Source organism: Colletotrichum paranaense, assembly GCF_030867605.1.
Source record: "Colletotrichum paranaense strain IMI 384185 chromosome Unknown Scaffold_3.1, whole genome shotgun sequence".
Classification (NCBI taxonomy): domain Eukaryota; kingdom Fungi; phylum Ascomycota; class Sordariomycetes; order Glomerellales; family Glomerellaceae; genus Colletotrichum; species Colletotrichum paranaense.
In genome coordinates this window covers 2,502,084-2,514,186 of record NW_026848961.1, presented here as the reverse complement: position 1 = coordinate 2,514,186, position 12,103 = coordinate 2,502,084, and the positions used below count along the sequence as shown (strand labels likewise).

The 12,103-nt window shown below is 48.7% G+C and overlaps 4 protein-coding genes across 4 annotated transcripts; 3 read left to right on the top strand and 1 right to left on the bottom strand.

Annotated features, from left to right (window-relative positions):
- Nucleotides 1-185: 185 nt before the first annotated feature.
- On the top strand, nt 186-2,423 carry CPAR01_04414 (uncharacterized protein; the record flags this gene model as incomplete). The annotated part of the gene is made up of 3 exons (XM_060488695.1): nt 186-975; nt 1,026-1,447; nt 1,500-2,423. 3 exons carry the CDS (start codon nt 186-188, stop codon nt 2,421-2,423), a joined length of 2,136 nt encoding a protein of 711 aa, XP_060352901.1.
- Nucleotides 2,424-3,089: 666 nt separating this feature from the next.
- On the bottom strand, nt 3,090-5,095 carry CPAR01_04413 (serine carboxypeptidase; the record flags this gene model as incomplete). Its single annotated transcript, XM_060488694.1, has 7 exons — nt 3,090-3,259; nt 3,334-3,694; nt 3,756-3,797; nt 3,848-4,254; nt 4,308-4,544; nt 4,594-4,756; nt 4,817-5,095. 7 exons carry the CDS (start codon nt 5,093-5,095, stop codon nt 3,090-3,092), a joined length of 1,659 nt encoding a protein of 552 aa, XP_060352900.1.
- Nucleotides 5,096-7,674: 2,579 nt separating this feature from the next.
- CPAR01_04412 (uncharacterized protein) lies at nt 7,675-8,262 on the top strand (the record flags this gene model as incomplete). The annotated part of the gene is made up of 2 exons (XM_060488693.1): nt 7,675-7,708; nt 7,775-8,262. The coding sequence occupies 2 exons, from the start codon at nt 7,675-7,677 to the stop codon at nt 8,260-8,262; spliced, it is 522 nt and encodes a 173-aa protein (XP_060352899.1).
- Nucleotides 8,263-9,256: 994 nt separating this feature from the next.
- Nucleotides 9,257-11,934, top strand: CPAR01_04411 (uncharacterized protein; the record flags this gene model as incomplete). Its single annotated transcript, XM_060488692.1, has 9 exons — nt 9,257-9,310; nt 9,360-9,493; nt 9,571-9,689; nt 9,739-9,906; nt 9,963-10,510; nt 10,584-10,857; nt 10,934-11,109; nt 11,177-11,357; nt 11,411-11,934. 9 exons carry the CDS (start codon nt 9,257-9,259, stop codon nt 11,932-11,934), a joined length of 2,178 nt encoding a protein of 725 aa, XP_060352898.1.
- Between the last annotated feature and the right edge of the window lie 169 nt (nt 11,935-12,103).

Below are 12,103 nucleotides of genomic sequence, written 5' to 3'. Positions count from 1 at the left end.
GCCTAGCCCAGATCGAGCTATCAATAACGTATGTTTATTTAAAATGATTTATTTTGAGTGTCCGCCAGCCTCTCCCAACCTAGCATCTGGTAATAACCTTTGTTATTGGCGATACATTGTGACTTGGGTCATTCCAAAAGCAACAGGTCCGACAGACTCAACTAAAGAAACTCTTCTCCGTCACTATGTCTCACGTCTACACATCTATATCAGCACTCACCTCTCTTGAATTTGACTCATATCCTCTCGGCGCTATTAAGGCCAATGGGTGGTTCCAAGATCAGCTCCGACTTAGTGCAAAAGGTCTTGGAGGCAACTTGTTCTACTTCTATCGTTTCGTCAAAGAAAGCACTTGGCTTGGGGGTACATGGGAGTACACCCCCTTAGACGAGGCAGCTCCGTACTGGTATAACTACATTGTTCCCTTGGCATACACGCTTGACGAGGCATCAGATCCGGATTTGTACATCGAAATCAAGAAACAGGCGGATTATTTTCTTGATTACACGTTATCTCACCAAGCTACGGATGGCTGGCTTGGACCAGAGACAACGCCCCATACTCGCGGTATCTGGGCGCGCTGTCTTTTGCTGCAAGGCCTCATGAATCATGCCATTGCGGACTCCTCAAAACGGCATACCATCATGAACGCGATCTTCCGTTTTGTTAGACTAGTGCACGCCATGCTCAAGGATAACTATGCGGGGTATATCCCACAGAAGGACGATGTTTTCGACTTACAGCTCTTTGGTGTTGCCCGCGCCCATGAGCTAGCACTAACTCTTCAATGGCTCTACGACCAAACACATGATACTCAAGATCGCAGAATCATTTGGGAGGTCATGGAGATGATGTGGCAAGGATCTCGAATAATGGAAAGAGATTGGACCATCTTCTTCGGGAAAGACTTTCCACAAGAGCCATCTGTCAGATATAAGTCTCTCAATTTCAAGCACGGTGTCAATGTTGCGCAAGGTTAGTCGCTAAGATGGAGACGCACGCTGATATTGACATCACATACACAGGACTCCGTTATCCAGCTCATCTATATCGAATGCACCCATCTCCTGAGCTGGCGAACTTATCCAGAGATGCTGTGCGCAAGACCTTCAAATATCATGGAACTCCCGCCGGATCAGTCAGTAGCGATGAGTACATCGGTGGCCTCTCTCCTCAACGGGGCTCTGAGCTTTGTTGCTCCGTCGAGCTTATGTTCTCATTGTCATACCTTTACCAACTCTTTGGGGACAATGACTTGGCCGACCGGGTGGAACTAGCAGCGTTCAACGCCATTCCAGCTGGAATTAGTGCGGATTGGTGGAGCCATCAATACATCACTCAGGTTAACCAGCCGTGGGCCTGTGAATTGGAACTTGCCAAAGACGAGAAGACGCCATTTTACGATGTCTGTCGATACGCCAATGTCTTTGGACTAGAGCCAGAATTTGTTAGTGGTCCGTCTAGACATCATGGGTCTTTCTACTAACAGGATACGAAAGCCTTGCTGTACTGTCAATCATCCTACCGCATACCCCAAGATGTTGATGAACGCCTTTCTCCGAGGTCAGACAAGCCATGGCGAGCCTTCAGTGGTCCATGCCCATCTCATTCCTTCTCGACTGGACATCGACGGAATAAGCATCAATTGCGAATCAAACTACCCTTTTGTTCCCTGCGCATTGCGTTATTCTATCCATGCGCGAGAGTCCTTCGAGTTCCTGATCCGAGTTCCACATTGGTCATCGAGCTCCTCCACAATAGAGCTATGTGGAAACGAATCACAGTCTCGACGAGAAACGCAACCTTTCGGCTCGACTGCTGGAAACGGAGATTCAGAATTCTTTCACCGTGTACAGATTCCTTCTGGAGGAAAATTTGTCATTTTCGTCACGCTGAACGCGGATGTGAGGGTCAAGGAACACGACGACAAGTCTGTCAGCGTTTACTATGGCCCCTTGCTCTATGCTTACGAAGTCGGCCACAAGACGATCACGAGACTTCCACGCAACTACAAAGACCAAAGCTCCGATTGTACAGAACTTGCAAATGTCAGCGATCAAGACGATGAGCCGTGGAGGAAAGCGTGCCGTGATCACGACTACCTCCCGAATTCTCGTTGGAACATTGGAGTTGACCCTAGAAAGGGCGTCAAAGTGATCGTTGAAAGAGACCCTTGGGTGGAAGGAGTTGAGAGGCAGGTGGCTGCTCTTCCGAACCCGATTTGGGCTTCAGGCACTTCGCCCGTATATCTCGAGGTTGAGGCTGCTTGGGTAGATTGGCCTGTTCAGAACGGAACAGCAGCAGACCCCAGTGCAGTCGATACAGCTGTGCACGGGGAGACATTTGTGGCCCGCTTGGTTCCATACGGCACCGCAAAGCTGCACATAGCACAATTCCCTGTACTGAGAACCGAGAAGATTTGACTGCACGTAAGGACTAGAGGGCGCGCTGAAAAGTTGAAGTTGAATCACATTCAGCGCTGAACATTCCCGCGACTATTACCTCGACTTATTGACGTCCTACTGAAAGTGTTACATCTCTTGATTGACAGAATTCATCTTACTCTCTGATACTCGGTTTCGACAAGGCATATTTTGGCTTACCTACTTACTAGTTCTTTATGTCCTTCCTATCGAATAGCTTTCATAAGAAATATTTATAACGCAAGCCATTGATCAGTAAGTCTGCATCGAGCCGAGTCTCAGTCCTTCTTGCAAAGTTGACCTTAATTAAGTTGACCTTAATTAAATTAAACTTTTGAAACCCTTCTCTTCATTCTTTGGCTTGGAAGTGAGCTACATGGATTGGACAGCTATCGATCATATTATCAGAAGCTCATCACTTTTTGACTTCCGACCGATTGACAGGTCAATTGCAATGATCTTCCTCAACATAGATGTTTCTTTCACTATCCTAAGTTTGAACAGTGTCAAGATCAGAGCAATAACCCAGATCCTCCATACCCTAGTCCCCACAGGTCGACATCCCATATCTCTAGACCCCAAGCAGAACGACCAAGTCGGATGGGGCCGTGTTTCGTTGCCTGGCTCTCAGGTCTCACGAGATTCATGGAAGTCTCATTTGGCTATTCAAGCTGATGTCTGTGCCGGCAAAGGCGGAAGTGAAGTTGTCTTGGTAGTCTTGGCGGTTCCATTCGTCTGATACGTACTATCAGGGTTGATCCTGATTTGTCCCGTGGCGATATCGAAACGATTACTGGTTCTGTTGAAGATCTGGAAAGCAGCAGCTGGTTGGAAGTCTACTGAGAGTTAGCGTTCACTAAATCGAGACTTATGGCTACTTCGGTACGAGCCGCGAAACGAAGTCACTTACAAGGTATCTCATGTCCAGCATTCCACACTCGAGTGAAGCTAAGTTTTCCGTATTGCCTAGTTTCGCCATAGGCTTCACCATCCACCATCAAGCTGGTGTAGCCTGCGTCGCGGAATTTCTCAGCCCCGGACCAGTTGGCCGTGAGTGAGAGCGCCTCGCCTCCCAGCCAGTTGCAGATGTAGTCAGCATCACCGTAAACTAACGACACCTGTACATCAAGTTCAAGAAGCTTTTCAACATCCGGAAGATATCCAACCGCAAAGTCACCTGAAAGGGTGTAAGCAGTGTAGAGCAGATTGCTTGACGTGTAGTTCAGATCAACACCAAGCGCGTTTTGTGCTTGGGCGGTGTTCAGCCAGGGCTGGTCACTCAAGTCAGTTTTGATACTAATTAGTCTCGGGTTTCTAGATAACACAACTTACTCGCCAGTTGTCAGGTGGGACATCTTTGCCAGATGGGAATCGCTGAGAAGGGTTAGCGCTATCAATTTTCAAGATGCAACGAAATTCCTTACGATATCATAGGTTCCTCGGCCTTCCAGGTTGAAAGTGTAGTACATGCCCTCAACATCGGATTGGCAGATGAATTGTGCGGCAGAACAAGCCGACCGTCGAACAATTGAGTCGCGTTCAAGATAGTCACAGTAGTCAAGCTTCTCTTGGCAGCCGCCAGGGCGATCTCGGTTCCACTTGCCGTATTCATAGATCGTGTCGTTAATGAGATCGATGCCATAGCCATTGTTTTCGCCTCGAGTGAAGTCAAGCAAGTATTTGGTCTGCACGTGCTCATCCACGATGCCGTTAACAATGCCGAGACTTTTCAAGTTGAGTTTGCGCCCGACCGGAGTGCTTTGCTCAAGTTCAGAGTTGCGCTCGTTGAATAGGGTGTAAAACGCCGGACCCCAATGCCCTCCGAATGACTCTGTCTCATTGTTAGTCAAAACCCTTCCTTTCATGTTGTAGATGAATGCTTACCAGCCCAGAGGTGAAAATCGATCGAAGAAATGTTAGAAGAGCTTAGCTGCGGCAAGGCGTCATAGAACCCCTGCACCACTTCCCAACAAGTGACAGCAGCCAGACGACTGGTGTCTTCTTTGGTAGGGTCGATGACTGACCAGCGGCCTTCGCGCTCATCGGAGGTTTCTGGCTCCTTGTCTACTAGAAGGTATGTAGGGTCAAGAAACCCCACCTCTTTCTCGCTGTAGGAGAAACCTGTTCATGTTAGATTGTGGATCTAAGTCAGAACTTCACATGGGCTTACCTGTTCCAACTGGTTGTGAGAGAAATAAGACGTTTGATATTTCATTCCAAGCGTAGTCTCGAAGTACGGTGGTCATGTTCTCAACCACTTCGCAAGGCCCAATCTCTTCAAAAAGACCGATTAAGGAATCGGAACCAGGACCACCATTGAGCCAAAGCGTCACCTTCAAATTAGATGGTCATTGTTGTGAATGCGATCATCGTTGGATTGGTGAATAACTCACCGGATCATTTGCAGGATCTCTGCGCGACTCAAAGAACCAGAAGAAGACATGCACGTCCGGGGCGATATCGATGTATCCACTGTAAGAGTTGACTCCAGGGGTAGTCTCACAAACGCCATCCTTTCCAGGCTGTTTGTAGCGTATTTGCGAGCCTCCTGGACTGGTGATGGTTGTCACGCCCTCTGCAGCACTCGGTGCTTGTCTCGGAGGCAGTACACCTGCGATGGCGGGGACTGCTGCCCCAGCGAAAAGAGACACCAGCAATCTTTGAAGCATCATATTGCTCTAATTGAAGTCAAATGTCAATGAACTCGATAGATTTTCAAGAATGACTACTCTTTCTTCTTGTTCTTTTTTTTTTGTTTCATTTTGGACTTCCTTGATATTTAATCTCGCTGCTAGGCATGGTTCATTCAGTTCGATTAACTAAGTAGGAAGCTCGATAATGCAACACGCAGTGCCCGTGGACGGACCTCCCACAACTTGGACGTGGCCTCGTATTCCCTCTATCATGGCAAATTTGTAGTCTCGGCGTATCTTGACATCCCAGCCATCACATTGCAACGCCAGAATCATATAGCAATTCGACCAGGCACTTGATGATCACAACGCCTGCCCGTCAAGACGTCATGTAGGTTGAGTCGACCTCCTTTGTGCGCGAAGCGGGGAAGGTTGGCTTGGTTCAAACAGCAAATATCCGCACCAATCGGACAATTTGCCAACAGGATGCAAATCGGAGTGTTCCCTTGAACCCAAATTGAAGTGCTGAATGCCACTGAAGATCGTTGCTTTATCCTACGTTACTCCGGGCAGCTCTCCGATCTCTGACGCTTATCTCTCGGATGGCCCGAACTTGCATGACACCCCTGTTGTGAACTCGAAGTCGTCCGGATTCCAAGACCACTCTCAAGGAAACAAGCCAGCAATCCATTTCAAGGTTCAACGTAATTTTTCTAGACGTCTTCGGAAGGAGTAATGACATTGCAACCAGGAATTCTTTTTTTTGGGTAAAGAATGAGTCCAATCGAAGGCACACTCTCGATAATGCTTGACGATCACGACTTAAGCACACAGAAAAGGCGAATCATCATAACGCTCTAATAAAAAGGCCAATTCGATCGAAAGAGCGTGAGTGAATCAATTCCTATCGTAACTATCTGGATTTTAATGTTCAGGTCCATTGAATGAGGATGATGATTAGGAGGCAGCGCCCCACGAGCTATTAGCGTAGGAGACTACTTAGTTCAGTACTTTTACTGGTGTCAACTTTCACTTGATTCCAACGCCTGGAACTGCCACATGACTTTAAAATTCGTCAACTTGTCTTTGATCTATATCAAAACTTCTCAGCGAAGGCGAGCCGGTCTCCAAGATTGCAAGGCATCTCACTTTGGTGGCCTTCATTCTTCTATTCAGCGGTACCAGTAAATCTCCAGTCGAAGGCTCCCATTCATCATAGCTATATCAGAAGACTTAGATGGGCAGACAATATTTCGGCGGCAACAGGATGTGGAGTGTTGACTTCTATTCTGAACTCTGAGGCGGCCTGACTCATAAGGTGAGTGAACATAAGGACGGAAAATGCGGCGGAGCTTTCAAGAATCGCAGCATGTGCTCAAAAGCTTTAAAAATGACTACTAAGTCAGTAGGCCCAATAGAAGCTTCTTTGGCCTGTGGAACTTCAGCACGTTCAAACTTTTCATGCGGCTTGATGTTCTGATCATGGCCGGTCGCATGGCAATGCCGATCTCCACGCTTGGCGAGGGCCAACCCGAAAGCTGCTGTAACGGCACATGGGCAAAGCGTCCAGTGAGATCGACCCCAAATCAGACGTCCAGCTTGGGATCGCTATGCTTCGCCACCATTCCTCACTTCTCTCGAGACCCGCATTATCCCGGCGCCCACAGCGTCTTTTGGTTAGCCTTACCATATCAGTGTCGGTGACCGGACCCCACACCCCTCCGGTGTTAAACGCCTCCCGAAGCGGTACCGGATCCGATGACACCTTGCGCCACCCCGCTCCATTACTTCTTGATAGCGTCATTGCGTTACACCACCTCCGGTCTTTGTCAACACTTCACTCCCGTCGTACTGTCGTTGCGATTCAAATACGTCCATATCCCCTTCACTTCCGTCTCATTCTATGTTTTCTTTATGCTCTCACTTGTACTACGGTATATCAGGCCGGCGTTTCGCTCGGGCTACACTACTTGGTAATCTTTTATGTTTTAAATGGCTGTTCCTTCTTTTGTCGAAGCCTGTTCATCGTCATTCTTTCAGAGATTTAATGTTGTTTCACTGAACATCTGATCACTCCCCCCTCCCAAAGGATTTCACCTCTTCCTCTTGTCTTGATACGTACTAGTATTCATCCTCTACTACATCGTCGCAAGAACCTTTCAGCCCAGGATATTTTTATTCAGGCTCCAAAAAACCTGTTGACAGAAATGGGGCGGTCTCGCCCAAGTGATTTCACTGGATGACGAAATGGGAGAGTCTTGGAAAGTACGAATGATCAAATGATCTGGATGGTCATGGAGGGCACGAAGAGCCAAGCGATGCTATTCAAGCTTCGGTGAAGCGTTTCGTGGAACAGTCGGTTGCTTTGTCTGCTAACCGATTCCGACTATTTAAGGATGGGACTTTATACATGCAACCAGCAAGCAGTTCTCACTGATTCTATCTTCTCCATCGTCTCTTTTTTCCAGTGATTTCAGCACATCACATGCAACACGAAGGAGCTGGGATCAAACCAGGAACAAGAATTTTCAGGCAGCACGTTCATTCAAGGAGCAAGCTCTAGCTTCAAATACTCGAATATACACACGAAAAATAGCACGTTGTGCCGATCAATCATCATGGCGGATTCAAAGAAGCCGTTTCTGACGCCTGGTGAGTGTTTAAGTTGATTGTCCATTTTGGTCACCTCAGAGCCTCTTACTTACAATTATTCTATAGATCAAGTGAGAACTGCGGCTCTTACCTACGTGGATATTTTGGAGAAAAGTATCACCAACGGCGCGGCCATCGCCGGAACCGTGACGTTTCTTGTGAACGGAGGTGTTTCGTTCAGAATTCGACTTAACACGCCAAACGACAGCTGTCAAAAAGGGAACTGCAAGGAGTTCATCCTTGCTGTACTAGCTCACATTGTCAACTGGAAGCTGCAGGGGCAAAATCGGGGAGAAGCCGACCTTGTGCTACTGCCTGAAAAGCTGAAGGAAATCCTGCTAAGCGACTCGCTGGATTACGCCAAGTTCAAGGCGTATTTCACAAACAGAGCGAAGATTCCTGTTGTGGGTCTAAAGGGCGTTGACAAATGCCTCAGCACCGATGAAAATGTGCTACCTTGGCTCCAGGCTCATCGGTTTGAGAGGGGCCTGGAAGAAATCAAGGTGGAGGTACCCGGTTCGTTGTGCAATCGACAGGTCCGCCTCTTGCTCTAGTAGCCGCGAAACTCTGGACCAGAGGATTTTCATAAATACACGCAGCAAAGCGAGATGAAATTAACAGAGGCCAGTGACAGCCTATTCTATCATACGATGCTTAGATAGAATGATTGCCTTCCTCTAGACTTCTGCTTCATTTGACGTGATGAGAGCCTACTGTTGATTCCCGAAAGCTCAGTCCGGGAAGAAAAGCCCATGTAATTACGGCCAAATCCCGTAACTCCCAAATCGCTACATTGAAGGCATTAGTATCAATGTTGTTCGAGGGGGATGATTGGCAACAACATGTAGGTCGATGTTTATAGTAAGGAAGTAATAAGTAGGTAAGCTCAGATCTTTATGAGGAGTCCGATATTTATGTTTTGATTTCAACCGCTATGAGCCCCAGAGTCAACCTGGTAAGACTAGAAAGCTTGCATCTGCGTACTTCTTGTGAAGTTGTGGGATCCTTTATTCTCATGCCGTGTGTTAGGTTGGAGAATGAACAGACCAATAGCATCGCATCTGGAGTCGGAAGCAGCGATAACGGTGACCCCACGTCAACCCCCCCGCCGTCCGCAGTGCTATCTCTCCGTGCTTGGCTGCGGCTTGCGACGGGTTCAATGCACCCCGCATGGAACCAACAGCAAAGAAACCAATGCTCGAATAGGAATTTGGAGATAGCCAAAGTTCGGGATTCCCTTGCTAAGCGGGCCAGTCATGCCCTCAGTGTTATCAGCCACCTTGAACTACTTCGCTTTCGGACGTGGACTGCCGGGAATACGCTGAACTAAGAAATGTTATGGGCAACAGTAGTGCGAAACCCCGCACCCTGATTGTTGGAGGTTCGGACTGCCCTTCCGATATCTCTAGTTTCTGGCTTCTGTGCGAGACGTCACTCGGATACCTTATCCACCGTACACCACAGCTCTCGCTGCCCTACGCTGTCAGCCTCTGGAAGTGCTTCCGAGTTTCGAGCCAAGTTGGGAAATAAGTTCTTGTGGCCTTAGAAATGGAGTCGTCTAACACTCAACGACGTATCACGAAACGATCATCTTACGCGTGCGTTACATCGAGTCCCCCTCGCTACTCATGAGGCATGGCCTTACTGATAGGTCATCACCAGCTGCTCGCGATGTCGGAGGCAAAAGATCAAGTGCTCAGGCCTTCACCCGTGCAACAATTGCACGCAGAGGCGGTTGACATGTATCTTTGACGAGCGGGACAACAAGGTTATGGTAACGCAGGGGTGAGTAGTGACTTAGTGCAATAGTCGACACACACTCGATTAGGTTGCACTTCTCTGACATGGTATTTCTGTCACAGATATCTCTCCGAGTTGCAACAAAAAGTGGCACAGTTGGAGCGCGCTCAAGCAAGGGCATTAGTGGAGGAAAGCTTGAGGCATGCCGATGGCGACGACGATGCCGTCGCGTGTCGTGAAGGTACAGTTTCCTGGCTGAGTGTGAGTCAAGCCCATGCTCATTCAGCTAGATGATCCAAATAACCCGTCACGCTTCGATGAGCGCAGACGAAGTTATCACACGCCAGACGGGACAGGCGGAAACTCACCACCTGGAGATGGAGATGGCCCAGACTTGACAAATCCTCTGACTGCAACGCCATCTCGATTCTGCATGTCTGAGTCCAATGGACAACCGTGTGAGTTCTTCACTCTAGTAACTGCACCTTACAACACACAACTCATCCAAGCCTAGACTTCCTTGGCTCTTCTTCAAACTGGTCCTTTTCCCGCCAAGTCCTAAGCGTCACACACGAACACGTCTGCCAATCTCCTCTTCCAACAAACAGCCTCCTTTTCGACGGCTTCGCCTACGACCTCGGCTGGGACGGCTCACGAACGACGCAAATGCTGGACAACAGACTCATACCGAGCCACGACTACGCTATCTTCCTCATCAACGCCGTCAAGTTCCACTGCGGGCAAATGTTCCACTTATTTGAGGAGGAAGAGTTTATGCTCCATATGCAGACGTTTTACGCCAGATCGTCGGCCGACCGGGCGGAAGAGAATAGCCTCTGGTACATCCACTTTCTCGTGATCCTGGCGTTTGGTAAGAGCCTCATTCAGAGGAAGACGAAGGGGAACAACAGACCGGCCGGGGCGGATTTCTTCGTGCGGGCGCTGCAGCTTCTTCCTGATGTTACGGCGTTGTGTAAGGAGCCTATCATGTCGACGGAGATTCTGTGCTCGATGGCGTGGTACTATCAAGCGCTGGACTTTCGACATGCTGCGCACAACTTTGTGAGTATATTTTTCATGATAATATCTACTTTAGGTTCATTATCACAGTCGAGACTAATCAAAAGTGGGATAGATCGGGCAAGCCAAAAGCGTGGCGATGAACCACGGCATGCACACAGACATGCCGATAATGGACTTGGGTCCAGGACTAGTCCAACGATGTCGCAAGATCTGGTGGACAGTCTACGTTCTCGACCGGCAGATGACTTCCCTGATGGGGCTGCCCCAGTCGACTCTGGACGAGGGCGTCTTTTGCCAACTACCATCCTACCCGGGCTCTGTTCACCGCACCACCGCGCTGAGCATGCAGATCAAGTTTGCTCGAATCATCGCAGAAATCAGCAGCAGTACGTCCAAGACTTTTCAATGTCCTCTTCAGCGCTTGAGTTCATATGTGCTGACTTCTTGCCTTCCCTTATTTAGCCGTCTACGGCGCAAAAGGCCGCCTCAATAAGAAATTCGTCCTAAGTACAAAGGCGGTGCTGCAAAGCATCGTTGCCGTGGCCGATGAGCTGCGTACTTCATTTCCGCTGTTTGCCGATGAGCGTTTCGACGGCATTTCGAGACTTTCTGCCCACCTGCATCTCCTTTACTACCAGGTGAGCAATTTTGTGTCGACACTTTCCAGTTTTGACTTTTGAGTTTTGTGCTAACTTTATGGTTAAGTGCATCATTCTCGCGACCCGACCTCTTCTCTTATGCTGTCTGATCAAGAGATTCAACTCTCCGCTTGAGGCCGACTCATTGATGGCATCGCCAAAAGTTCGGAATCCGCTTCAGATGTGCGCCGAGTCCGGTATCCAGATTCTTAACATCCTCGACCGTCTGAGAGCGCAGGGACTCCTCGGTCAGTATTATCAGGCAGCTCCAGTCGAGTAATAACTCTAATGTCTCGTTTAGAAACATTCCTTCCGCTAGATCTAGACTCGCTCTTCGTATCGACAGTCGCCCTGCTCGTCGCCCGCGGGGTCGACTCGCGTCTGATAGAGAGCCAAGTCCCCTGGCTCGATAAATCGCACGCCATCATCGAAGAAATGGTAGCCAGCGGCAACCTCATCGCCGAGTTCAGGAAGAACGAGATGCAGAAACTGGAGGAGATGCTCCTCGAGTTCGACGTCACCCGACCGAGGCTATTAGCCGACTCGACAACCATTGTCGCACAGCAGCAGCAACAGTCAGTACCACTACCAGACTGGCAACAACCGACAGACGCACCAGCCTCTCTCCCACCGGCCCTTCTGCCGGCGGAGACGGGATTGCCACTGAGTCAAGAGACAATGCTGCCGGCGTACAGAGAGTTGAGCAAAGACAGCAGTAGTCAGGCAGAGGACTTGACGACGCAGCAAATTATAGACGTCGTTAATTCAATGGAGTGGGAAGACAATGAGTGGATGTCATTCACAATGGTCCAGGATGAAGCATGAAGTTGTGGGTCTCTTTGGGCGTTGTCGTTTGTAAGAAGAATGCACCCTTAATTCATTCCCTTTAAAAGTTAATTTTATATCTCCTGAGTCGATTAATATCGGCAACACCGACTTCGGTGTGGTGAAACATCCCACATAAGCCAGAAAACCTTATACTTTGATAATCAGC